Below are 23,780 nucleotides of genomic sequence, written 5' to 3' on the forward strand. Positions count from 1 at the left end.
CCTTGTGCTGCAGTGACTCTTGTACTTTTCTGCTACCCCCCTGGTGTGATTGTCCTGCAATGTCAGGAATGTTGACTTCGGCTCAGCACAGTTGATGTGTAAGAATTTTGCATAAACCTGAGGACAGTTATTAGAGAATCCAAAAAAGCAAACAACAAATAAAGCAGAGCAACTGATTAAGAGAATCCGTTCTAGTGGTAGCTTGTATTTCTCTTTTACACTTTCTCCTCTACTGATGCTCTTTCTTTTTTTCTAGATAAACCTCACTTCGAATAAGTATTCACAGTTTTCTCACTGCAACCGGCATTGTGGAGTTTTTACCATACCTCGCTATTTTAGGCTGAAAATTTATTTTGCATGCCTCCGATCCAGAGTCTGAACCTGGGGCTTTACGACATGCATGTTGCTGTACCAAAGCACATGCCACCTTCTCTATTTCAGAGTCTATGGAGTAGGCCTTGTAGAAAGACAGTGTTTTGGGCCAAATCCATCATATTCATATCTATTGGAACAATCAGTGTTGTACCATCTGAGATCATCAAGATCTTCATTAGCTTTCTGAAGCCTTAACTTTAAATTATTCAAGAAAATAGGTACTGGAAACTTATTTGGCCCCTGCTCTGATTTCAAGGGGGTTAGAGAAGGAAAACAACATTAAAAAGGACGATGAGGGTGAGGGTTTCTCAGGTGTCATGCTTGCTGTATCCAGAATAAAATCAGACAAATTCACATCATCTGATATTCTGCTTAAAACTACTTCCCAATGGAAACCTTTCAGAAGATCATTAATGTCAGGTAAAGTACAAAGTTCATTGTTGAAATCAGGTTCTTCATATTGAAAATAAATCAGTTCTCTATCTGCAGATTTATAGATTTATATTACAGAGAATAACGTAGTTCCCTCAACTAACAATGGCATGGGTGTGGAGAACCTCCTGATGTTGTCAGGTTAAAAGGTTACTAGAAGTAGCCATGTTTTCTGGGAGATTTTTTATTAAAAAGGAAAAAGGAAAATTAACATTTTAGCTGACACCGTTAGGGCTGGGAATGGTTCAAAAGATTTTCAAAACCAATACTGGATCCTGAACAATAGCGATTTTAAGAAATCCGTTTTAACAAGATTTCATGACACATTGTCTCAGAGAAACTTCGGTTATTATTTTTTTCAGACAGACAGACAGACAGACAGTGAGATAGATAGATAGATAGATAGATAGATAGATAGATAGATAGATAGATAGATAGATAGACAGACAGACAGACAGACAGACAGACAGACAGACAGACAGACAGACAGACAGACAGATAGATAGATAGATAGATAGATAGATAGACAGACAGACATACAGATAGACAGATAGATAGATAGACAGATAGATAGACAGACCTAACCCTAACCCTAACCCCGTGCAGTCCCAATAGTTTTGATGATTGCAGAAAGGACAGAACTCCCTACGCGCTCGCGCTGAGAAACTGGACGGTCTCGCACCAGTGGGCGGAGCATGCGCGATGACGGCGGAGGCCGCGCTCCAAATCGCCCAGCGCGTTAGGTTCCAGCGCACTCACACGACGTTCGTCGCCTTTCGCACGAGGGCGCGCGCACCGCCGTAGTGCGCAAAGCGCGATTCGGGACACGGCCGCGGGGCGCCGATATCTCGGGCTTGTTTTGAAGGAAGTGAGCAGGCTGAAAGGGAAAGAGAAACAGGACCGGGCCCAGGTTCGCGTCAGGACGGGACAACACAACACAACACAACACAGCACAGAACAAGCCGGGCCGGAACACGGAGATTACTGAACACTTGCTCTTAGTTATCATCTGGCGCTCTGCGGAGGAGGATTTATCGCGGCGGTGATTTAGCCTGTGTGTGTGAGTGTGAGAGAGACAGACAGGGAGGAATACTCCACCTGTAAACCCACCCCCGAGCACCAGAACAATAGTGACACAGCGGAGAGTCCGCGTTAGCATCAGCGGTAGCGTGTTTATTTATCTATTCTTCTCTTCCTCACACACTACACACACTCATCTCTTCTGCTCCGATTCAGCACTGAGACCGAGGTGAGTTCTACTGTAGATGTGTATTTAATGTCTTTATGTCTGTCCGGTTCGAAATGCGATCTGGGTGTCAAAAGACTGCAAGCTAGCTAGCGGTTAGCTCCGATGACTAGCTGTTTCTCTCTCTCTCTCTCTCTCTCTCTCTCTCTTTTTGATATGGACTGTAGGATTGAACGTTCTTGGGTGTGAAAATGTACCAAATATGCAGACACGAATATTCGTTTGTAATGACATTTTCGTGGTGACGTTCTGACAGGAACCGTTAGCTGAACAGCTAATTTACATATTCATTTCTGGCGTGTGCGCGCACGGATAGGCGCGCTCCCGAGGGTGAGGGTGGCTGCATATTCTATATGATAATGAGATATATTTCTTTAAAGATGTGCTGAGGTTGGTGGTGTGAGATGGTTCTTCAGGCATGAAGGTTGAGCCAGGCTGCTGAACTGAGTCACTGATCACAACCCGAAAATCCGGGTTATAGTGAGGTAGTGTGTGGGTACAGGATGGGACGATAATAACCTGCTTATAAGGCTTTATAACGGGGATGCCGACGCCCTGAAACACCCAGGCGCCCATCTGCAACGGCACACCGTAAACCAGAGGGTAGAGAGAGAGAACTACTCATGATGATCATCTGTTTACTAGACCATCCAGCCTTTTCCAGTCCTCGTGGTAAAGAGCTCCTTTGTGGTTCTGCGCCATGTGATCCGACTTTGTCAAGCATCATGGGTTCCAGATTAATATGGAGTTACACCCAGGCCAGCGTGAGGAGTATTTGCTGAACCAAAGAGTACATGGTTTTAGAGATTAGTGCAACACTCGAGCACCGTCCGATTGCATCTGAACATCAGGCTTGGACCAGTTCAACTAGGAGCTTTTTACACCTCGGATGCACGTTGTGTTGATTCACTCTGAAGTCTTAGATCACATCCGAATTATCTCCTGTCCTTGTTTTTTACTGCAGCTTTAAAACAAAAACAAATGTGTTTCCAGATTTGTTTTTTTTTTTTTTAAAAAAGCACAGGAGAACAGATGCAGGACACATTCAGGACTCGTGTTTTTTTTTATTTTATTTTATTTTATTTATATTTTTTTTATATACATAAAGAAGAATTCAGTCCAAACTATATTGATGCCGTTGTAGGTTCATCCTTTTCCTTTGGTTCCAGCACTCGAATTACAGACTGGTAATTTTTCTCGCAGGACAAAGCAGAGATAATTATTCCACTCCATTTAGACGACTACACATCAGTAAGGTATTAAGTCCCATCTAGAGACCATAACGATCTCCTTGATCACGCTACAGGAAACAGGAAGTGAGAAATTGAACAAATCGCAATGTATAAAAAAAAAAGAACCAGAAATCATCAAGGTCATTTCTCAGGATCAGGTCGGATCCTACGCACAAGCATCCTGCTTCCTTTGGTCTATACTGTAGCCTTGTGTTGTGTTCGCTGATTTATCTCGCACGCTTACGTCTATTTAGAGTAGCTGATCCTCATGCATGATTTTGGGAGGGTGGAGGTAACTAGAGTATCTAGAGGAAACCCTACACGGGTGAGAACGTGCGAGACTTCATTCAGTGCCTGTGATGATGTAACACCTTCCAAGGTTCATTCTGCCATGAAATTCCTGCCTTACCCACAATGCTATGCAACTAGCTGGAATAAAGCTTCCAGTAGGGTCTCGTTGGTGCTTCCGTCATGAAATCTGATTCCAGGGTGAAGGATCGTTCCCGCAGATAAACAAGTAAAACTTGTGCTGGATGTTTCATATAGTATTTCATGATCTTTGCACTAATCCAGCCAAAGACAAACGTCAGCACATTTTAGACCCATGGGTTGATCTCCTGCTGGAGAAATTCCTGTTCTTCTATGTGGACGGATTGTTAGGAAACGGTGTGTTTTTGTGTGCGCACATGAGAGACACGAGTCGCCGCACAACAGCACAAAGTGTCACTTGAGGAACTACAGCCATGAGGTGAACTTGAGGTGAACTCATTCGGTGTTGGTGTTTGTTTGAAGAACTTCACCAGTTCAGATGTGTGTGGTTTGAAGACTATAATGGTTTTAACTTTCTGGTGACTTTGTTCAGACAAAATTATGTACTTTTGGTCTTGAGGAGACTCGTGTCACCCCGAATTGTCCAAGATTTCTTGCTGAAAATGTGCTGAGACACACCGGTTGTGTCACCGTAGGATTTTTGTCCTCTAACGTTCATCTTCTGCTGTCAATCAGTAAGGCTTTAAATGACATATTCCTCACTCAGATCTTCATTATTATTAGCTGTATGGATTTTGCCATAGAAAAACAGCCTGTACTGAAGCACTCGTGTCTCAGTTTAAGGGTTTCTTGTAAAGTTGTGTGTGTGTGTACATGTTGTGTGCTATTATCAGCAGCATTGTAGTCATTTAATATTTACAAGAAACATTGACTCAGAGGTGATTTGGACCAATACGTGTGCGATCATACCGCTAGTGCATTGTTGTGTTGCGTGTTCGGCCAACGTAAAGTTCTCGTAAAGTTTGTACACAAAGCTTGAACTCCTCTGGAGCTTGCTAGGTCTCATTGAGATTCCTCACTAGAGTACCTGAAGGTCTGAACAGAATTCAGTTTAGTCTGCTGAACATCATTTGACTACCGATGGAGCTGTAAAGTTCGGTCTTCTCGTGCAAAAAATATTTTCGGAGTAAATTTAGAAACCGTTCTTCTTAAGGTGGCATGAAATTTTCAGATCATTTGAACGAGGAGACGCAAACCTGTTCCAGCCTGACAATGCCCCATGTTCAGAAAAATAGATAATAAAGATCTGCTTTCCACGTGTTGGAATGCATTGGAAGATCTTGATGGGCCTGCTATTGGGCTCAGGTCTCAATGCTAATGAACACTTTTTTTTTGTTTTTTTTTTTGATGAACTGCAACCCTGGTGTCCTCACCTCACCCTTCATCAGCAACTGATTTTACTAACAGCCTTGTGTCTAAATACATCTCCACATGCACACTCAAATATCTGATGAAACATCTTTCCAGAATAACGGAGGTTATTATAAAAGCAAATGGGGATAAACATGGAATGTTCAAAAAGCAAATATCATATAGTCTGGTGTCCACAAACTTTTGTCCATACTGCACATGTTAACGCTTTGTTAAGTTTCTAAGGAAAAAAACTGGATGGATATTGACGATGATGCTCAGGGTTTCAGTTCCAGAAATAACCGTCTCAGATTTCTATCTCGCGTCCTGTGCGTGCTTTAAATGCTCTGCTGAATACGTGATGGCGTGAAACCGATCTCTGTTCGCCCAAACTGTCAAAATTAAGAAGTAAAAAGAATCTCGGTCTAAAATGAGAAGCGCGAGTGTGACCGAAGACACTGTGAAACACACTCCCGCGCACGCTCAAGCACACGAGCGCCTGCGCATAGCACATCTGAGGTTGTGTTCTGTACCCCACAGCCGTTTCTCAGAACCTGCCTCGTATGTTCTCTCTTCCATTCGCCGCGTTCTCATCCATCTGGATTCGATTAGCTCGACCCCTGTTCCAGTATCCTTCCTCCACTCAGCCCCAGCTTCACGTTCATTTCCTCTAGGCTTTAAAGCGGTGCATGCAGCAGACTGCTTTGTGTTTTTAATCAGTTTATATGCATGCAGGAATTTTATACATTTCCTTTCATAGAGCTGAACCATCTACAGCTTCAGAAGTTCTGGTTGTACCTCAGAACGTTGCTAAACGTGTGCAACAACTAAATCAACTCGGTGTGGTTACAAACTGTCTGTGGTTTTAAACTGGTTGAGGAAGAAGGTTGTCCGTTTCACAGTGCTGACAGAGTGAACTAGGTCAATGTAGAAGCTGTTGGAAGTACGTAAACAAGTTGTAAAACATGAGGAACAGCTGCTACGTTTGTTTCCATTTGTACAAAAAGGAAAAGGGAAACATATATAACAGCTAGTTTACGCGATACTTGGAAAAAATCCTCTGTGACAGGCTTGTTTACGTAACGTTTATCTACGTCGGTCGTACACTATGACATCAGGTAGCTCATAATGATCATTACGGTATGAAGAGACACAAACATTCCAGTAATGCAAAACTCATTCGCAGTATTTTATTGATCTGCTTTTAACGGTTTTAGTCTACTAGGGAGGACGACTTTCAAAGAATAAATGTAGATTGTACGTGTGGAGATTTCTGATCATTCAGCTCCAAGGTTAGGAGGGGTTAAGGTGTCGAAAGCTTTTGAGGAGGTTTGTGGACGAAGCACATATGGGTTTGGCACTCAATTGCGTCCACTTACTTTTGGTCAAATAGTGCATGGTTTGCTCGAGCAGTTTTGAGAGAGGACGTTTGTTTATTCGGGTTGAGAAGCTGTGGAGTGCTTGTGAGGAGACGGTGCAGTTACAATTGTTCACGTGTTTTAAAAAACAGTACCTTGAGATGCAGTGAGACGAAGCCCGGGTCTACAGATCTTGCCTTAAGTGTTTACAGGATGGAACGTGTCCTTGTTCCGCCTTGATCAGCAAAGTGTCCTGGTCCCTGTGGATGAGAAGTTATCAAAAAACAAGCCTGAATTTGTGATTTAATGCAGCGTATTGTTTATTTCGAGCACATTGTAGTTACATCCTGTTCAAGTCCTGTGCGTGTTATGAAAGTACGCCTGTTTAAAACATCTCGTGTGCTTCGCCTGTTGGATCATTAGCGATGTGGAACACGCTGTTCCCCGTGAGGACCCCCCCGTGCGCACACACACTGTTTCACGAGCATTTACAGGCTGCACTTTACAGGTTTATGACATACGAGTGTATCAGTGTCCATTTACAGCACTCGGTCTCCCGGGCAAAAGTGTGTGTGTTTGTGTGTATGAGAGAGAGAGAAAGAGAGAGAGTGTGTGAGCATGCTCAGGCAGCCCTCGTGACTGGTGACCAAGAAAGAAAGGGAGCACACATGACTCATTCAAAGTTTAGTGCAGAAAAAAAGTGATGAGTGTTTTCCTTGTTAATGGCATGGTGTTCAACCCGGTCAGCACCGAGTCACCGCAGAAGCAGCAGCCGCGGAGTTTCACTGCAGCCGCTGTGACCTAAAACCACTATGGTTAGGATTAAGAGATCACTGTGTAGTATGTAAAGGCTTATGACCTTGATATGGAGATATCTCTCAGGTTAGTACTCCGTCCAGTCTTCCATGAACTTCCTGTAAACAGACCTAATAATATGGATTAAAACTAGGAATGCATCACCCTATTATCAGTCTGAGACCATGCTTTGTTTATAATAAAAAAAACCCTCATCAATAAAATGTAATCCCGGCGTATATTGTCTTTCTCCTGGTGAAAGTCCTGACATGCCGTCTAGACGTATTTCACGATCAGTAATAAAACTGCTCTTTGGAAATATCAAAATTACCTCACACAACATCTTCTGAATATCTGATTATACAGAGTGCACAGACCAGCATCAGCGAGCGTTCAGTATGAACTTGTGGTTTCTGCAAGTGTTCAGGAAAACATCTCACACTATGAGCACATGGGTTCAGCCACGGGTTCTTTTTTAGTCACATATCATATCTATATATAAATACACAAGTGCTCATGATGTGATTACTGGTTATGGTCCTGCAGTGTGTTTTAGGTTCTACACGTTTTGATTGTTGTTCTCAAACTGACTTTTTATTTATTTTTATTTATGTACCCTATTTTCATGTATTAATGCTTTGAGACCGAAAAAAACTTTCTATTAAGTGAAAATTTAAGTAAGTATTAAATGTAAACAGGGATTTTTATAAATTGACTGACTCTGTTATTGTAGTTTCTACTGACTTGCTAATGCATATATATTTCGCGCCAGGGTCAGTCCAAGAGTGCGACTGGCGTACGGTATCAGATATATATTAGAATTAAAAAAAGATATAACCGGACAACTATAAAATTTGTCAGAATTGAGCAAGCGACATTTTTTTTCTCTTGCAACATCAAATGTATACACTGAAGTTATTTCTGAACTTGACCTCATACTCATGCTCACTGTCTCTTCTTTTTCTTTTTCTTTTTTTTTTCTCCTTTTCTGCTTCCTTCAGCTCTGACACAATGACATCGAGGAAGAAAGTTCTGCTGAAAGTGATCATCCTCGGGGACTCGGGGTGAGTGTCGGTTTGGAGATCTCGTGCTCGTCCTGGAGAGGACATACCTCAACACTTTTTAGATTAATGGAAAGATTGGCAAATTGAGAGTGTAAATCAACAATGCTGGGCTGCAATCGTTACAGGAAGCCTGTTCGTCATCTTACGTGACCTTTGGAAAGGGGTCGTGCACATTGATTTATTTTATATAAATACGAATACAATAAGCGTATGAGGTAAATTTATTAACAATCTAATACGGTGCACAAGTATGCCATTCGTGACCTCAATCAATTTTCGGGTCTTAAACGTGTTTTGCGTAGCGTCAATCTCTGGTCACGTGAACATCCGATGCTTCGAATGACCTCCAGGTGCAATCAGCAGCCATCTTGTATGCAGACAGTGAAAGGAAATGATTCTCCAGTTTCTTATAAATTGAAAGAGTGAATTTAAATATAAACGTTCCTCGTGCATCAGTCACCACTCGAGTGCTGTTTCCTCTGATTTATTTTGTATTGTGAGTAAGTCGTGCATTTTTGTATGTAAAAGTGCTCTGAGCTTTCAGTTCCTGTTTTCTTTTTCTGAATGTGTGTGTGTGTGTGTGTGTGTGTGTGTGTGTGTGTGTGTGTGTGTGTGTATATATATAGAGTGGGCAAGACCTCTCTGATGAACCAGTATGTGAATAAGAAGTTTAGCAATCAGTACAAAGCTACAATAGGAGCTGACTTCCTGACAAAAGAGGTGATGGTGGACGATCGACTTGTCACAATGCAGGTACGGAGAGTCCGACCCTCATCACACTCATATGCATTCGTAGCATAGAGCCATTGCTGGGTTTTAATTTTTTTTTTAAGCCAGTTCAGGACAAGAGTCAATCCCAGCTAAACACATACAGGTGCAGAGAATTTAGATAGGAATAAAGTATGCATTGGTGATGTACACGTACCTGTCTGTAGAGCATTCAGACATCAGTTGAAGATGATGATGATGATTCTGGATTATAAGTGTTCGGATTTTTTTTTTTCCTCTCTCTCTCTCTGCAGATTTGGGACACGGCAGGTCAGGAGCGTTTCCAGTCTCTGGGCGTGGCGTTCTACCGCGGCGCAGACTGCTGTGTGCTCGTCTTCGACGTCACAGCACCGAACACCTTCAAGACGCTGGACAGCTGGAGGGACGAGTTTCTGATCCAGGCCAGCCCTCGTGACCCCGAGAACTTCCCCTTCGTCGTGCTTGGAAACAAAATCGACCTGGAGAACAGACAGGTAAGTGTGTGTTGTGTTGTGTGTGTGTGTGTTGTGTGTGTTGGGATCCTAGCCTGGCAATGCGACAATGCGTCCTATCAGTTTTTTTTTTTTCCTGCAAGACTGCAAAACTGCCACAATGAGCATTAGGTTACATTTAGACAAAATACAGAGATGTGTGTGTGTGCTATGGGGAAGGAATCGCTCAGTCACTCTTCCTCTGTCTCCCTGCGTCTCGCAGGTAACCACTAAGCGAGCACAAGCCTGGTGCCAGAGCAAGAACAACATCCCCTACTTTGAGACCAGCGCCAAGGAGGCCATCAACGTAGAACAGGCTTTCCAGACCATTGCACGCAACGCACTCAAACAGGTAACGCAATGCACTCATTAGTCATTATTACCTTTTGTATTTTTTTCCCTGTACAATAATTTTCTGGTTGGAAAAACTGTGTTTCAGTAAAACAAACATCATTGCATAACTATTTACCCCCTTTTGGACTTTCTCGCACCACTGACTAAAGTAATCTTTGTCTAACATGTTCCTTTCAGGAAACCGAAGTGGAGTTGTACAACGAATTCCCCGAGCCGATCAAGCTGGACAGAAACGAGAGAGCCAAGCCATCTGCGGAGAGCTGCAGCTGCTGAATACGTACAGGGGGCGCTAGTGATCACTCTTCACCCTCTCTAGCCTTGTTCCTCCCTCTTCCTCTTTACACAGCTGTCTCTCTCTCTCTCTCTCTCTCTCTCTCTCTCTCCCTCTCTCCCAATTTCTTGTCTTTTCTTCCTCTTTATTCCCAGTTTCCCTCAATGTAATCACTGGCCTTCATAGAGCAGGCAGGCTTCCTCTTCTAGAATATACCCTATACAAATTCACGCGCACGCAGCAGTGCTCAACGGGGCTTCACTTAAAGCCCAAAGAGATCATTATGAAGAGTTTTGGTGCACAAGTGTTTTCAGGCCCCTGGGTAGCTCTTTTAATTGTAATTTTGCCAATAGTAGTCCCAACACCCTTCTTCAGACTTCCCTCAGTTTCAACCACACACACGCACACACACACGCACACACACACACACGGAGTCCATTCTGAAACACTCAACACTTGAATGCTTTCTGAGACTTTTTATATATACACCACCATGCTAAACTGGAACCTGTAAGATGTGATGCAGATCGATGGGGCTGTGTAATATGCCGATGTATTAAAGCTCTGTGTTGCTATCAGGACTGTCTGCTCTCTCCGGTTTTGTCAGGAGGTTTTGCACGTCGCGGCGTCTGACTCTTAAAAGCATGCTCTTTTGCTTTATTTGCTTTTCAATACTTGATATTTAATGTCATATTACAGAGGAATACCAATGGTGTGGGGTCACTAAAACAGGTACCATAGCAGTGACGTTAGTGTTTTTGGGATTATTATTATTTAATTGTTTTTGTTTTGGTTTTTTTGGTTGGTTGGTTTTAGTCACCGATGTTGTGATCAGGACCACTTACTACGAATTCTTCTGTGAGTGACACAAGCAAACGTTCCTTTTTTTTTTTCTTTTAAACCCCCCCTCCTCCCCCAGCAGGGGATCGGTCGAGCTCCCTCGGATATGATATTACAATCGGTTTATTCTCTTCTGATTTATTATTGCTAATTATTATTAACTAAGCTGAATAGACAAAAAAAAAAAAAAAAAAAAAAGCCCACACCGAACTACAGTAGAGTGAGGACACCTGAAGCATTCATCATTACAGCTAATGAAACATTTATTACAGCACAGCATAAACATCGTTTGAAAATAAATGTATTTCAAAGTAAAAAAAAAAAAAAAAAGAAGAATAAAAAAATGTTGAATAAATCTTTGCACGGTGCTTTTTTTTATTTTTATTTAAACATATAACAAAGCGGGCGTGTATGTTGATAGGGTTACGAGTCTTCATTTTCATGGAGATCGACAGCGACTGAACGATTCTGGTTAAGGCACAAAGTGTGAACTTCCCTGCATCCAGACACCTCTTGGTCTGATTTGATAGGAACCAAGTAAAGATGTTTTAACTCCAGTCATCCTCTTTCTCTCTCTTTGAAAATCTTTTTATATATATATATGGTTTGTAAACCAATTTTCACGAAATAGAAAAAAGGTCACTCAAAAGCATATGTCCAGAAGATGCAGATTGCAGGATCTGCGGTGGTCTACAAAATACTCAGTGTTTTAGGAAGCAAAGCAAGAAAACTCAACATTCATTCAGAAACTGGACATTCGGAGGCTTTCAGTGCTGCCAACAATATCAAAGGTCAGGAGCTTTACATTTTAGGTGTTTACTAGCCCTGTTTCCAAGCAGCCACTGCTGTAAAGGCCCACTGGCCTTTGACTTGTGCGTCCCTGACGGCTTTTCAGTATCTTCTGTTGCTTTCCTCTTTAGGGGTGAGGCGTTTTTCAGCCAGCTCATCATCATCTTGCTGCTGGCTGATGGCTGAGAAGAAGCCTAAAGAAAGAGAACAGGATATTTACGTAAGATGGTTGAAAAGAGAATAAAACCAAACATTACTTATAATGCACCTGTAAGAACTTGGCTGAAAGAAGAGATGAGTGAGAAGGCCAAAATCTCAGCTACGGATCAGCTACTGTTTCAGGCTGTGCTTCCACGTGCCACACCAAGCACTGACCCTTTCAACAGGGTCTCCTGTCATGCCATTAAGCTGGGAACCTTCCACCAGGCCTCACTGTACCCCATTAAGCACTGACCCTTACAGTGAGGCCAATTCTCATCTCCTGCTCTGACTAAGGTTTGAACCAAATGCTTAAACAAAACAGGAAGTTGAGCCAGTGATTGCAGGCTATCTCTGTTCTATGTGTTTTGATTGTGCAACTAATGAAGCACCTTTTTGACGGCAGGGTCGAGTGGCTGGAGGCATTCGGGAGAGTTGTTGCGCGAGTTGTTGACGATCGAAGACACTGGGTGAAAGGTCAGGCAGGATTTAGACTGAAGTAACTTTAAAGCTTCAAGTGAACGCACCTCCCCGAAATCCAACCATCGCCTCACCTCCTCTTCTCCATCCAGAATAGCTGGCATCCTATCTCGTACACACACACACACACACACACACACAAACTGCAAAAGAGGCCTGAAACTCAGAGCCCTGGTTAAAATACACCAGAGATTATCTTTCAGTGATCCCTACACTTAGTGTATAGAGCAGTAGATGATACAGTGTGGTCGTGCTCTACCTATCGTGGATGCTCTGCAGGTTTGGTGAGGCGTTCACAGTTATCACGGTGTAGGTGTACAGAACTTCCCCACCACCAGGAGGCGTCCAGGAGTCAAACAGCCCCGCCATGGTGAGCAGACGCCACCCGGTCCACTCACCATCCTGTTGATGAAGTGGACAAAGAAATGGAAATTGTGGCGCAGCATTAATAAATATCATGAGCTGATAAGGTCACGGTTTGAGGTGCTGTTCAGGCATGTCTTCAGTAACACAATTTATATCTGTGAGGAACTCGGGTCACATGATTGTTCTTGCCTTTTAGAAATTCACAGCAGTCTTTTAAACCTAAACGCATTAGATCATAAAAAAAATTATCAGCTTTCATCTTTATTCTGAATAAATATGTGATATGCAGCAACCATGATGAAATGCAACTCATATGATCACATACATCACATGAGCTGTGCTTTCTCTCTCGAACATCTCGTTTCTCCACCTGCTCTGAGAGTTCACTGTTAAATTACTGACACGCTTCCTCCGTGTCCTCCATCGTGGTTTCTCAAGGTGCAGGAATTCAAATGGACCCAAAATAATTACATCCACAGCAAAGCTTCAGACTTCTTACCTCTGCTTTTTCTTCACATTCACTCCATTCTTCATTTTTCATCTTTCTCTCATCCTCCCCGTCCTGCTGATCTCGCTGGTTCTGGGGGAAATAGATGAAGAAAGGCTGTTTGTCCTTCTGCTGCCTCCTCCACTCGTAGAAGCCGTCAGCTAGAATGACACAACGCTGCCCTTTCAGCAGAGGGTCCTGGGGCATGAAATAAACGCAAAACAAACGTGTAGTTATGAACAACAACAAAAAAGCATTTATGATACGGACGTATTCCAGAGTGTAAAAGTTTTGCCCAACACCTTGTAAGACTTTTTCTCCAGCAAGTTCTCGCCACGGCAGTTGGAGGTGCTGTACTGCATCTTGTTCGGGTCGCTCTCCCTGAACCAGGCCGGAACCAGACCCCAGCGCATTGCCGCCAGCACGCACTCGTCCACCGCCGCTTCCTGTAGAACACCGACAAGGCAGAAAATCCAATCATGGTCCTGAAGAACCCCATCGATTTTACTGACTTTTACTGCTTCGTCGTTCATGAACAATTTGTTTGTTTTGAACGAGTCGTTATTGAGAGTCAAAAGAACGAGTAGTCTCAAAGAGTGATTCGTTCATCTTCTATATTACAGGACGCACATGAGTAAAGCATCGCAACATCTCTGTAGGAAACAGAATTGAGTATTTTACTCCCATAGATGCTACACAATGCAATATTATTTTTTCTTTGGTCCGCATCTTGACGTTATTGTTACATTAATCAGTAATGAGTCACGTAACAAAATAACTAACGACACAGACCAGAAAATATGAGCTACTCAATCTGTTTATCATCATTTGTCCTTAGCTGCATTGTGATATTTTCATTATTGAAACTATAGTCAGAGTTTGTGTATGTAGACGTGTTGGAGGATCTGATTAATACAAATTTTACATTTTATATCTCATCAAAGGAACAAATTGAACGAAATTACTCATTCATTTCGATAAACAATTTTTTTTAAATCAAGTCACTAAAATGATCCGATCTTCCGATCACTACTGACTTTAGCCTTCCTGAGACACGGGACATTGTGGTACAAGGCTCTCGAATCTGGTGCTTTTTTCTGGAGTTCATGCCAGCTAGATGCCTACAAAGTACACATTTAAGAGCTCTTTGCCTTATTAAAGTGTCTGTTGGACAACAGAACCGGACTGAAGGACTGAGGACTCTTGTTGTAGGAGGGTTGGTATTTATCCGCATCATCGCCCCTCCACTGAGGCCGTCGCTGCTGTCCAGACCGGTCTCGGTACCGACAAGCTCGCCGGAGCTCATCAGGGACGAGGGTGCAGGCGGTCCTTCCACACATGATCTCTGGCCATATCACATCACAGCAAATCACACAGACAGACCAGATACAGTATTTTATTACTTAATATTACACATGAATAAAAAAATATAAAAACTAATATATATATATATATATATATATATATATATATATATATATATATATATATATATATATGAAAATAGCTCAAATGTGTTCTCGTCACTTTTTCATTTTATTTAAATTTTTTTTTTATATTTATTTGTTTATTTTTACTTGGCTTCCCCCACCACCTGCATTCCACTGGTTTCCGCCTCCTGCGTTCTGATTGGCTGGTACCCACGCCACTCATTACAAATCGAACTCTGATTAGTGGGTTTCAAATTATTCATGACATGCGCAGCCAATGAGAGCGGGATTTGTAGAATACGGGTAGGTGAAGTAAAATATAATAGTAAGACGCTAACTCGAAGCTTATTATTGGAAAAATCCGACTGATGCAACATTGAAAAAATTTTTTTTAAATATAATTGAAATGATACGTTTTTTGGGTAAATGATTTACTTACCGGAGCGGGTTTAGAAAAGTATACCGGTTTATCAGAGTGACGTTAGCCTGCTAGCTTAGAATTCTTTCTATAGAGAAAGGACAAGGAAAAAATAGGATAAATACGGTGAGAAGAAAAACAGAAGTGTGTGAATGATTAAAAGTTATTGGACGTTTCTTAAAGAAAGATTAATGCCATTTATTATTCATTATGGCGTAAAATAATATAAATGACAGACCTGCGCGCGCAGCAGGTCGAGCATCCGGGCACTGCAATGCGCGCGCTCAAACACGCAAATCCGTGCGCGCGCAGTGTGACCGAGACGCAGTGCACGTGACCGACAGATACCCCAGTTTCTAAATCCTTGGACCCCTGTCCCGGAGTCTCCTGTCCTCCGTGCACCTAGCGCATAGCGCCACACTGTGGAAGTGACACTTACCATGCAGATATTTTGTTGAAAGTTTTTGCTTGTTTTTAAATCAATGTTGTCCATTCCATTATAGTCAATTATACTTGATCAGCACAATTATTGACCCAAAGCCCCACCCACTGTGCAGCCTCCAGTCTACATTCACTACAAAAGCATGGGAAAACCTGACCTTTCCATCCATATGTGCTTCATCTCCAAACTGTCAGCACACACTTGGAGGCACACAAGGACGTCTTTGGATGTAAGAGTGGAAGATCTCCTGCTAAAGAGCTCTGACCTCAACCCTATAGAACACCTTCAGGACGAATGTGAAAGCTGACTGCACCCCAGGCCTCCTCACCTCACCTACACTCACTGCTAACACCATAATGGCCAAATGAATTCACACAAATCTAGTGGAACATCTTTCCAGAAGCGTGGAGGTTAACAGTAAATTGCCACTAATTGTGGAATGGGATGCTCAAAAAGGACATACACATCTCAGATGTCCACGAACCCGTCCAGATCCTCTTGATCAGGGGTCTCCAATCTTTTCCAGAAAGGGCCAGTGTGGGTGCAGGTTTTCATTACAACCAATCAATGGTCACACCTGATAGTCATTGAAGATGTAGCTCATTAGATTTGAACAGGTAGAATTTGGTGTGGACTTGCTTGGTTGGAATGAAAACCTGCACCCACACTGGCCCTTTCTGGAAAAGATTGGAGACCCCTGCTCTTGATGCTCACGTTCCACCCAGTCAACATCGTTCGACAGATTTATATGCAGGATACCACTAAAGCTCCTGGTTACTGATTAAGAGGTCAGAGTTCAAGGCTCCACACTGCTAAGCTGCCCTTGAGCAAGACTTTATCTGCTCTAGGTGTGGAGCATCATAACTGAGCCTGCACTCTGTCCCCCAACCTGCTGACTGTGCAGAAAGAATCTCTCTGAGCTGTAATATGTGAGAAATGAATTCAAATCCTATCTAAATGTACACGAGCATATTGGACTAGTGCTTTATGAATACTTACTCCATCATGTCTTGTTTTGCTTCGTATTCTGTTTTATATACAGTATGTTATATATTTTGCAAAAATACACGTTTGTTCAAACCTATGACAGGAGGGTGGATTCGATCAGACGCGACACTTGAAGTGAGAGACTGCAGAAACCCACCGGATTGTTTAAAATGATATTCTTAGTCGTTTGTGGAATATATGACTCTGAACAGCTTCGACATCTTATTCATCTTCTGCTTTATTTTCCCCTTGCTTACACGGAAACAGCACGGAGAGGAAAAGGAAAACATTAAATCATGGCGTCTTGTACAAAACACATATCGGTAAACAATATCCTGGTTCACTCCTCCAATTGTTTCCTGGTGAGCTCACAAAACTGTCTAACACTTACTCGCTGCTCACGTGAGACGTGTACGGGAAAAAGGCAAACATCGTAAAAAGAGACGCCGGGATCACGTCAGGATACGAGCGCAAAAAACATCAGCGCGCTTCTTTGTGCCTGAAAACGAAACAGCGCCTTCTACCTGAAAACCGAAACGGTACAAGGATCCGTCCAGGTGGTCTGGTGGTGTCATGCTGACAGGATTTCACACAGTAGTAATAATAGTAGTGTTTTACTGATTTCTTAGTGCACATCATGTGGCTCAATGGGACGTGGAGAATTAAGAACGCGTCCAAACCAGACATTTAAACGAATGCAGTTCACGCTTAAAACTTCATCTCAGAATCGGAACGTTCGCTCAGACGATGCTGCTGTTTTTTCCCCCCAACGTGAGTTTCACGCATCGTTCCTTGGATATTTGACCTTCTTAACAACACAGAATTCTCCACCTTCAACATCTCTCACATTACACACCTAAAACGCCGGTCCTTGTGTTAAAAAGCAACAGAAAGAGATGGGTGAGACTTCCTGTGTGAACACTCAAGGGGAAAGAACAGCACGAGTCACGTTGTCTGTGAAGAGTCCGACCTCGAATCTTGTCCGAAAGAAAAAAAATAAAATACCAGTCACATTTTTATTTCATAATTCTCAAAAATAAATCCAGTGGGAACGTAGGATTGTCCTTCATGGTGGTCCTGGTGGAAATGAGAGGGGTGTAGGAGGTACACTGGTGGTGCTGCATCACATCTAACATATCAGACGAGAACCGGGTCCTGACGCGACACGAACACCATCGGGTCGCGCTCGTCTTCACCCGTCCAGCTGTTTGAGGATTCGCTCCCTCTCTTTCAGAGCCTTCCACGCTTGATCCTTTTCTTTCTTCGTCGGAGTGCGTTTCTTTTGCCTGGCCGCCATGATGCGCCGGAAAGCCTCCATCACCTCGTTGTCGGCCACGCGGACACACTGGCGCAGCTCCTGCTTCCTCATCTCCTCCCGCGCTAACCTGGACGACACCATACACGTGAGAACGTCTCGATAGAGCATGGATGTTTAAAATCTTTTTTTTTTTTTATTGGAGAAAGTTTGCATTCAGGGCATAAGGCAGATGCACTTCTCCAGACCGACTTACATTTATCTCATTCATACAAAAGGGTTAATGGCCCAAGAGTGGCAGCTTGGTGTGACTGGGATTTGAACTCATGACCTTCAGGGCAAATGCCTTAACGTTTAGCTTGTGCTTGCTCGTGTAATCGGACATCTGTGTAATCCGATTCTTGCTGTCGTATCATACATTCTTTCTTTAGATATCATTTTCATTCGCTTCGTTACATCACTGTTACGCAAATCCTAAGAAACAGATCCTGCACCCTGAAAAACATCTACGTATCGGTTTGTGGAACTCACCGGAGCAGCTCCTGCTTACGTGCACGGTTGTGAGCGCTCAGAGCTTTCAGCTCGGCCTGCCTCTTCTGGAGCTCGGCCAGCACCTCGTCCTCCGAGTCTCCTCCCGTGCCCTGTCTCTCCTCGGAGTCTAACAGACCCTGAGCCACCAGTTCTTCCCTGATCCGGGCCTCCAGAGAGCGCGTGTGGGGAACGCTGTTACGAGTGAAGAGAGAAAAAGATGGACATTATAAGTACACAAGCTCAAAAACTATTCATCAGGTTTTGATCGTCAGGTTATGGAACGTTACCTGAAAGCTTTTCCTTGGCTGCGAGGCGACGTCCCGGCTCCATCGTCCTTCACTGGAATGTCTGGAATGGGGGAATCCTCCATAGGGGATATGATATTCTCCTATAAATAACAATAACACATCCTGGTATCAACAGAAGCTGTAACTGGCATGAAAAGTAACTTTGCTCTTGATTCATTTAGCAATCTAGTATAGAGGAATGGTTTCAGCCCTACTGCACTGTACTAACTATAGTAATACATCAGACTAGACGAGAGCATACGTGATCAGACCTCCACCAGAGCTTGCAGCAGGCGCTGTGTGAGGGGACCGAACGGGCAGCCGTCCTCCGGAGGCTCGTGCTGGGATTCAGACTTCTTCAGCAAGGCGTCTACGTCTGCACAAAGCGATACGGGTTAATAAGAGCATGCATGCACTTTACATCGCCTCAAACCGATCGCGAACATCAGAGTCACCTTTGGCGTCGATCTCGGAGAGCGGACCGAGCATGCTCTTCTTCTTATCGTTGGCTCGCGCTCCTTCTCGCTGCTCTTCCAGCAGGTCCTCCTGCGCCCAGCGCTGAGAGTAGTGCTTCCCTAGAGTGGGAATCTGCAACCCAAACAACACACTTCATTTGATATCAAACCCAGACACACACAGAGGTCCTGCTGAATAAATAAGGCACGTGGCAACGGATCTTAAAATCCAGAAGCTACACTGGGTGGGTAACATTCAGAATATCCACCGTTCCACAATTTCCAGATGATACCTTGTAGTACTCGGCTTCGTCCTCAGGAGGTTTAAGAAGTTCTTCAAGAACTTTAATCTCCTCATTGGTGATGTCTGCACAGTAGGGCTCCACTGAAGCCCAGAATCTGTGAAGGACAACAAGCAGAACGTTCTCCACACCGTATCTCATCGTGTTATGAAAACTAGGTCTGCACAGGAAGCTATGATGTGCAGTGTCATCATCTCTGTTCATCTCATGCATTATTCAGGGTTCCTACACATTTTTCTTTTCAAGATTCAATTCTTTTCCAGACTCTAATATGGTTATTAGGATTTTAAAGGCGATATTTAACATCTGAAATAATGATTTTATACTTTAAAAGGAGACGATTTATTTAGACAACGGTCATTTACGGTCCACGCTTCCTCACAAATCTGACACACTGCCAATCCGGATCAAATGATAAAAACGGTCAGTGGTAATTTCCATCCCACCTGTTCGGAGCGTCGTTTTTGGGGTTACGGGGTATGTCCTGTGGATCTTCACTGAATTCGTACTCCTGGACTTTGGGTTGCAGATTTTTGGATTTGGGTCTGCCTGGACCAGGCCCGGGCCCATGACCCGCCTTCCCGTCCAGCTTCGGTTTCTTAGGCTTGGGATGTCGAGAAGATGCGGCCGGATCGACTTCTTTGCCCATCTTTAGGAACCTTTTGTCGCCCTTTTTGTCCTGCCAATCTGTAAGGATCTGTGAGGAACGAGTGCAAGAGTGTTCATGTGAGAGCAACGTCTTCTCAAGATGAAAAGGAAAACAAATGCAGATACTGACTTGTCTCTGTTCCTCCAGGGCTCGGAGACGTCGGCTGGCAGAGGACAGCAGCGTCTCCAGCTCCAGCTGCAGCGTGTCCAACTCCTCGATCCCGATGCCATCGTCCTCGGTGCGTCCCAACACCGCCGTGTAGCGAGGACACACTTTCACATGCTCCACGGGCTTGAAGTCGTAGTATTTGAGAGGCGGGCAGTCCTTCAGCTCACTCATCTTCTCAGTTATGAAAAGCTGGAAAAGTGTAACACACACAATCAGTCATTTAAAATCACTGATGGTCTTTCAACAAGGCTGTTGTGGTATATCTCGATATGTTTTCACCACTATTAATAAATAATCAGTTTATGATTCAACAGTATTGTGAAAAAAATATCACGATGCGATTTCACCGCCGAGGATCGTGAGAACATCACGATATGATTTCACCTTCTAGTTTTGTAAAATCACGATATGATTTCATTATTGACTATCGTCAGAGTATCGCGATACGATTTCACCAAAGTGTATTGGGATTTCGCAATACGATTTTTCCCACCAAATCGTTCTACCTTCTAGAGTTTTATAACGTGAACCTAAATCGTTTTTAAATCCTGGAACCCAATGCTTCACCATGTGTAAGGAATTTATAAAGACATTTCTGAGATGTGTTTCACGTCAAGGTTGAGTACATAAATATAACAGTATATGAAAACATGGACCATAAGCATTGCATTACACTGAAGGATCTACAAACAAACACACACACATTATATACTATCCAAAGCGGTGATGTGAAAACCTGTACATGCGATTAAACGCTTATATGATTGGAAATAAATCTAAGAGTGAAAGATAAAGCACATAACTGGGCTCTGAGGTGAGAACATGTGCTTTCACTCAACATTTACATGCCCAATGCTGTTTGCTAGCTCGCTTAGCAGGCTTTTCAGCTAGCAAAAGGGAAAGTGCAGGTGAAACTACGAAACCGTTACACTGTTCTAACCTTTCAGTCAGCCTTCATGGCGTATTTGCAGGGTTTAATTAATTTACATCGAATATGTACGTGAATGAGACGCAAATTCAAAGAATGTATTCCAAATATCGACACGGTTATATTTACCTCAGAGAATCGGCCTCCATTAGCGACTGTACCATTCAGTAAATCAGAGGGGGGGGAGCGGTGGTGTATCAAAACTAAAATACGCAATGTTTTTTTTTTAATTACACGATTTTATAGACAGTAATATATTCGAATTTCTGTAATAAAAAGAGATGCACCCTTTTTAAAATTGAATGTTGAGTTTTTGATGTAGAATCAATGACAGCACATAGGCTTAACCCCCCCCCCCCCCCCCCCGTATAAATAGCGGCGCTCTAATAGGGTGTTTTAATGGTATTTTCCAGTGAAGGCTGTGAGACAAAATGTGTAAAAACAAAAATGCAAAAACAAAACAACACTTTAATATTGTTTCAAAATAACTTGCGTTTATTGTGAGAAATCGAAAAAATAATAATTAAATGTTTTACAATTGAGCAGAAAAATCAAGCAAACGGGATAGGATTTACTATTTGCCATATATGGAAGAAAACGCGATTCAAGGCACATTTGGGGCTGCCGCTGCTACCGTAATGTTTAGAATAGATGGGACTCGTTGATGTCGTTTTTGTGTAATTCCACGGTTTTAGTCTAGAAATGTTATAAATATCATATAAAGCCTTGTTAAGAGTCACAATAATATGTCGCTGTTTTAAAATAAAAGATTTTGTCTTTGGTTAAAATAAAATGACTGCCACAACATTTGAATGCGTCGCTGCAACATGATTTACGATAACCGACGCTGAAGACGTACGCAGCGCTACAGGCGTAGGCGTAATTTTTTTTCCCCACAAGCTTTCCGAAAACCCCGCCCTCGACGCTTGGATTGGTTAGTACTGATGCTTTTGATTGGCTAGAAATGAGACTGACAAGGTGTTAACCAATTAGATATGATTTAGCGTAGGAGGCGGGGGAATTAGGAATACGGGTAGGGGAGAAAATAACACCAGGCGTGGCGTAAATACTTCCGCCTTTCTCAAAGGACCACAAAAATGGTAAGAAGATTTCCTCTTGAATCAAATGGCGATATTAGGGTTTTAGGATTAATTTTCATTGTCAGATTTTTCAGGTGTAAAGAGAGCGATCGGTTCTGCGTTGACTGAGATCGAAAGATGAAGCTGGTCAATGTGAAATTCCGCAGTGATGCCTGTATTAGCTCGCTAACGTTTCCTAGCTAGCATACATTACCATGTTATAACCATGTAGTGTATAGTTACTTATATAGGACATAGACTACATGTGCATACATCTGTAATTGGAGGTGTTTTTCTTGTGAATTTATTTGAATGAAGTGATTGATAGGAACAGGGAATCACTGTCACTCCCTGAGGATGATGATGATGATGAAGATGAATAAGTGACTAACCTTGCATACATTCCTACAAAAGTAAAAATACCCTCTAGAGATGTTTTGGTTGTATTGTACTCAACTGATCCAGAATGAAACCTTCTCCAACTCCTCTCTGGACCAGACTCAGTATAGCACACTGGCTTGAACACCTTGTGATCCAGATGATCGCATTAACCCGTGTTGATTTTTTTCCAGACGGCGACTCTGCGTCCGTACCTGAGCGCCGTGCGCGCCACCCTGCAGGCGGCCCTGTGCTTGGAGAACTTCTCCTCTCAGGTGGTGGAACGGCACAACAAGCCAGAGGTGGAGGTCAGGTGAGTCCGAGAGAGCCGCCTCTCCTCTCCTCTCTTCTCCTCTCCTCTCCTCTCCTCTCCTCTCGAGTGCTGCAGAGTAAACGACAGACAAGAGTTGAATGTTTATATGTAACATCTGTCTTACAGGAGCAGCAAAGAGTTGCTGTTGCAGCCGGTGGTGATCAGCCGCAACGAGAAGGAGAAAGTCCTGATCGAGGGCTCCATCAACTCGGTTCGGGTCAGCATCGCTGTCAAACAGGTACCGCAGAGCGTCCGAAAACACCTGATTCATAAACGTGAGAAATAGGTCTTATTCGGATGACATTTTCCAACCCACAAAAACCAGGTGATGAAGATAAAGGTCAGGGTCCAAACACTATTAACGCCATTCGTTACTGTATATATTTTTTTAATCCACCTGCAGTAATACCGTTTCCTGACCTCGTACAGCTACACAAAATACTGCCGTGTTAAAAATCCACCAAATATTAAATCCCTAAGAAAACCTGACCGATACAGCTTTAATAACAAACTCTGATCTTCTGACCAGGCGGATGAGATCGAAAAGATCCTGTGCCACAAGTTCATGCGCTTCATGATGATGAGAGCGGAGAACTTCTTCATCCTGCGAAGGAAACCTGTGGAGGTGAGAGGATTTATATACTGTATATATATAATTTTTTATTTGTGTCAGTACTTCAGGACAGATGAGTTTTTGTCTTGTAAAATAAACAAAAGGACAGCTTTATATCTGCTGCATGGTTTCCGTGGGGTCTTAAAAGGTCTAAATTTACTGTCCTAAATCACGTTAAACATAACGTAAAATCTGATGCTCATTGAAATGCTCATGAACGTTGGTTAGTTTGCGTAGTGTCGTAGTTCTTTCCTGCGCTTGTCTATAATATAATTTGCTGTCCAATCCACTATCTGTACCACGCGTTACACTTTTCAGCTACGAGGAAGTGCACGTTTAG

General features: G+C 43.0%; 4 protein-coding genes across 7 annotated transcripts in view; 2 read left to right on the forward strand and 2 right to left on the reverse strand.

Moving 5' to 3' along the window:
- The first annotated feature begins 1,553 nt into the window (after window positions 1-1,553).
- rab7a (RAB7a, member RAS oncogene family) lies at window positions 1,554-11,240 on the forward strand. 2 transcript variants are annotated; one of them, XM_083533864.1, is made up of 6 exons: window positions 1,554-2,056; window positions 8,120-8,182; window positions 8,809-8,935; window positions 9,205-9,423; window positions 9,644-9,772; window positions 9,952-11,240. In XM_083533864.1, exons 2-6 carry the CDS (start codon window positions 8,130-8,132, stop codon window positions 10,045-10,047), a joined length of 624 nt encoding a protein of 207 aa, XP_083389990.1. In that variant the 5' UTR covers window positions 1,554-2,056; window positions 8,120-8,129; the 3' UTR covers window positions 10,048-11,240. The 2 variants fall into 2 exon arrangements, with proteins under 2 accessions (XP_083389990.1, XP_083389991.1); XM_083533865.1 differs by having other exon boundaries at window positions 1,620-2,056; window positions 8,120-8,762.
- Window positions 10,121-15,438, reverse strand: hmces (5-hydroxymethylcytosine binding, ES cell specific). 2 transcript variants are annotated; one of them, XM_083533830.1, is made up of 8 exons: window positions 15,292-15,438; window positions 15,075-15,137; window positions 14,357-14,550; window positions 13,508-13,651; window positions 13,218-13,403; window positions 12,612-12,754; window positions 12,265-12,457; window positions 10,121-11,868 (listed from the first exon to the last, which is right to left on the reverse strand). In XM_083533830.1, the coding sequence occupies exons 3-8, from the start codon at window positions 14,543-14,545 to the stop codon at window positions 11,671-11,673; spliced, it is 1,053 nt and encodes a 350-aa protein (XP_083389956.1). In that variant the 5' UTR covers window positions 14,546-14,550; window positions 15,075-15,137; window positions 15,292-15,438; the 3' UTR covers window positions 10,121-11,670. The 2 variants fall into 2 exon arrangements, with proteins under 2 accessions (XP_083389956.1, XP_083389955.1); XM_083533829.1 differs by having other exon boundaries at window positions 15,075-15,141; window positions 15,292-15,437.
- A 1,264-nt stretch (window positions 15,439-16,702) lies between these two features.
- Window positions 16,703-21,384, reverse strand: tada3l (transcriptional adaptor 3-like). Of its 2 annotated transcripts, none has more exons than XM_083533819.1 (9): window positions 21,187-21,384; window positions 20,091-20,318; window positions 19,759-20,009; window positions 19,304-19,409; window positions 19,011-19,143; window positions 18,828-18,931; window positions 18,556-18,656; window positions 18,269-18,460; window positions 16,703-17,867 (listed from the first exon to the last, which is right to left on the reverse strand). In XM_083533819.1, the coding sequence occupies exons 2-9, from the start codon at window positions 20,298-20,300 to the stop codon at window positions 17,675-17,677; spliced, it is 1,290 nt and encodes a 429-aa protein (XP_083389945.1). In that variant the 5' UTR covers window positions 20,301-20,318; window positions 21,187-21,384; the 3' UTR covers window positions 16,703-17,674. The 2 variants fall into 2 exon arrangements, with proteins under 2 accessions (XP_083389945.1, XP_083389946.1); XM_083533820.1 differs by lacking the exon at window positions 21,187-21,384 and adding an exon at window positions 21,070-21,181.
- Window positions 21,385-22,062: 678 nt separating this feature from the next.
- The window catches only part of arpc4l (actin related protein 2/3 complex, subunit 4, like), a 3,277-nt gene continuing 1,559 nt past the window's right edge, over window positions 22,063-23,780 (forward strand). Inside the window, exons 1-4 of the mRNA XM_083533867.1 lie at window positions 22,063-22,157; window positions 22,709-22,827; window positions 22,954-23,065; window positions 23,357-23,452. Coding sequence (XP_083389993.1) covers window positions 22,155-22,157; window positions 22,709-22,827; window positions 22,954-23,065; window positions 23,357-23,452 — 330 coding nt within the window. The 5' untranslated portion in view covers window positions 22,063-22,154. The remainder of the gene's footprint in view (window positions 22,158-22,708; window positions 22,828-22,953; window positions 23,066-23,356; window positions 23,453-23,780) is intronic.

The sequence above is a fragment of the Silurus aristotelis genome (genome assembly GCF_946808225.1).
Source record: "Silurus aristotelis genome assembly, chromosome: 28".
NCBI lineage: Eukaryota > Metazoa > Chordata > Actinopteri > Siluriformes > Siluridae > Silurus > Silurus aristotelis.

What these genes read in the sequence shown, in the direction of transcription:
- rab7a (XM_083533864.1), top strand. Translation starts at nt 8,130, where the DNA reads ATGACATCGAGGAAGAAAGTTCTGCTGAAAGTGATCATCCTCGGGGAC. An exon ending in ATCGACTTGTCACAATGCAG is followed by an intron (nt 8,936 to 9,204) that starts GTACGGAGAGTC and finishes CTCTCTCTGCAG; the next exon opens with ATTTGGGACACGGCAGGTCA. An exon ending in CACGCAACGCACTCAAACAG is followed by an intron (nt 9,773 to 9,951) that starts GTAACGCAATGC and finishes TGTTCCTTTCAG; the next exon opens with GAAACCGAAGTGGAGTTGTA.
- hmces (XM_083533830.1), bottom strand. Translation starts at nt 14,545, where the DNA reads ATGTGTGGAAGGACCGCCTGCACCCTCGTCCCTGATGAGCTCCGGCGA. An exon ending in CCAACAGACACTTTAATAAG is followed by an intron (nt 13,652 to 14,356) that starts GCAAAGAGCTCT and finishes GGTGTTCTACAG; the next exon opens with GAAGCGGCGGTGGACGAGTG. An exon ending in TGGAGAAAAAGTCTTACAAG is followed by an intron (nt 13,404 to 13,507) that starts GTGTTGGGCAAA and finishes TTCATGCCCCAG; the next exon opens with GACCCTCTGCTGAAAGGGCA.
- tada3l (XM_083533819.1), bottom strand. Translation starts at nt 20,300, where the DNA reads ATGAGTGAGCTGAAGGACTGCCCGCCTCTCAAATACTACGACTTCAAG. An exon ending in TGCTGCAAGCTCTGGTGGAG is followed by an intron (nt 18,657 to 18,827) that starts GTCTGATCACGT and finishes TGTTATTTATAG; the next exon opens with GAGAATATCATATCCCCTAT. An exon ending in CGTAAGCAGGAGCTGCTCCG is followed by an intron (nt 17,868 to 18,268) that starts GTGAGTTCCACA and finishes GGTGTCGTCCAG; the next exon opens with GTTAGCGCGGGAGGAGATGA.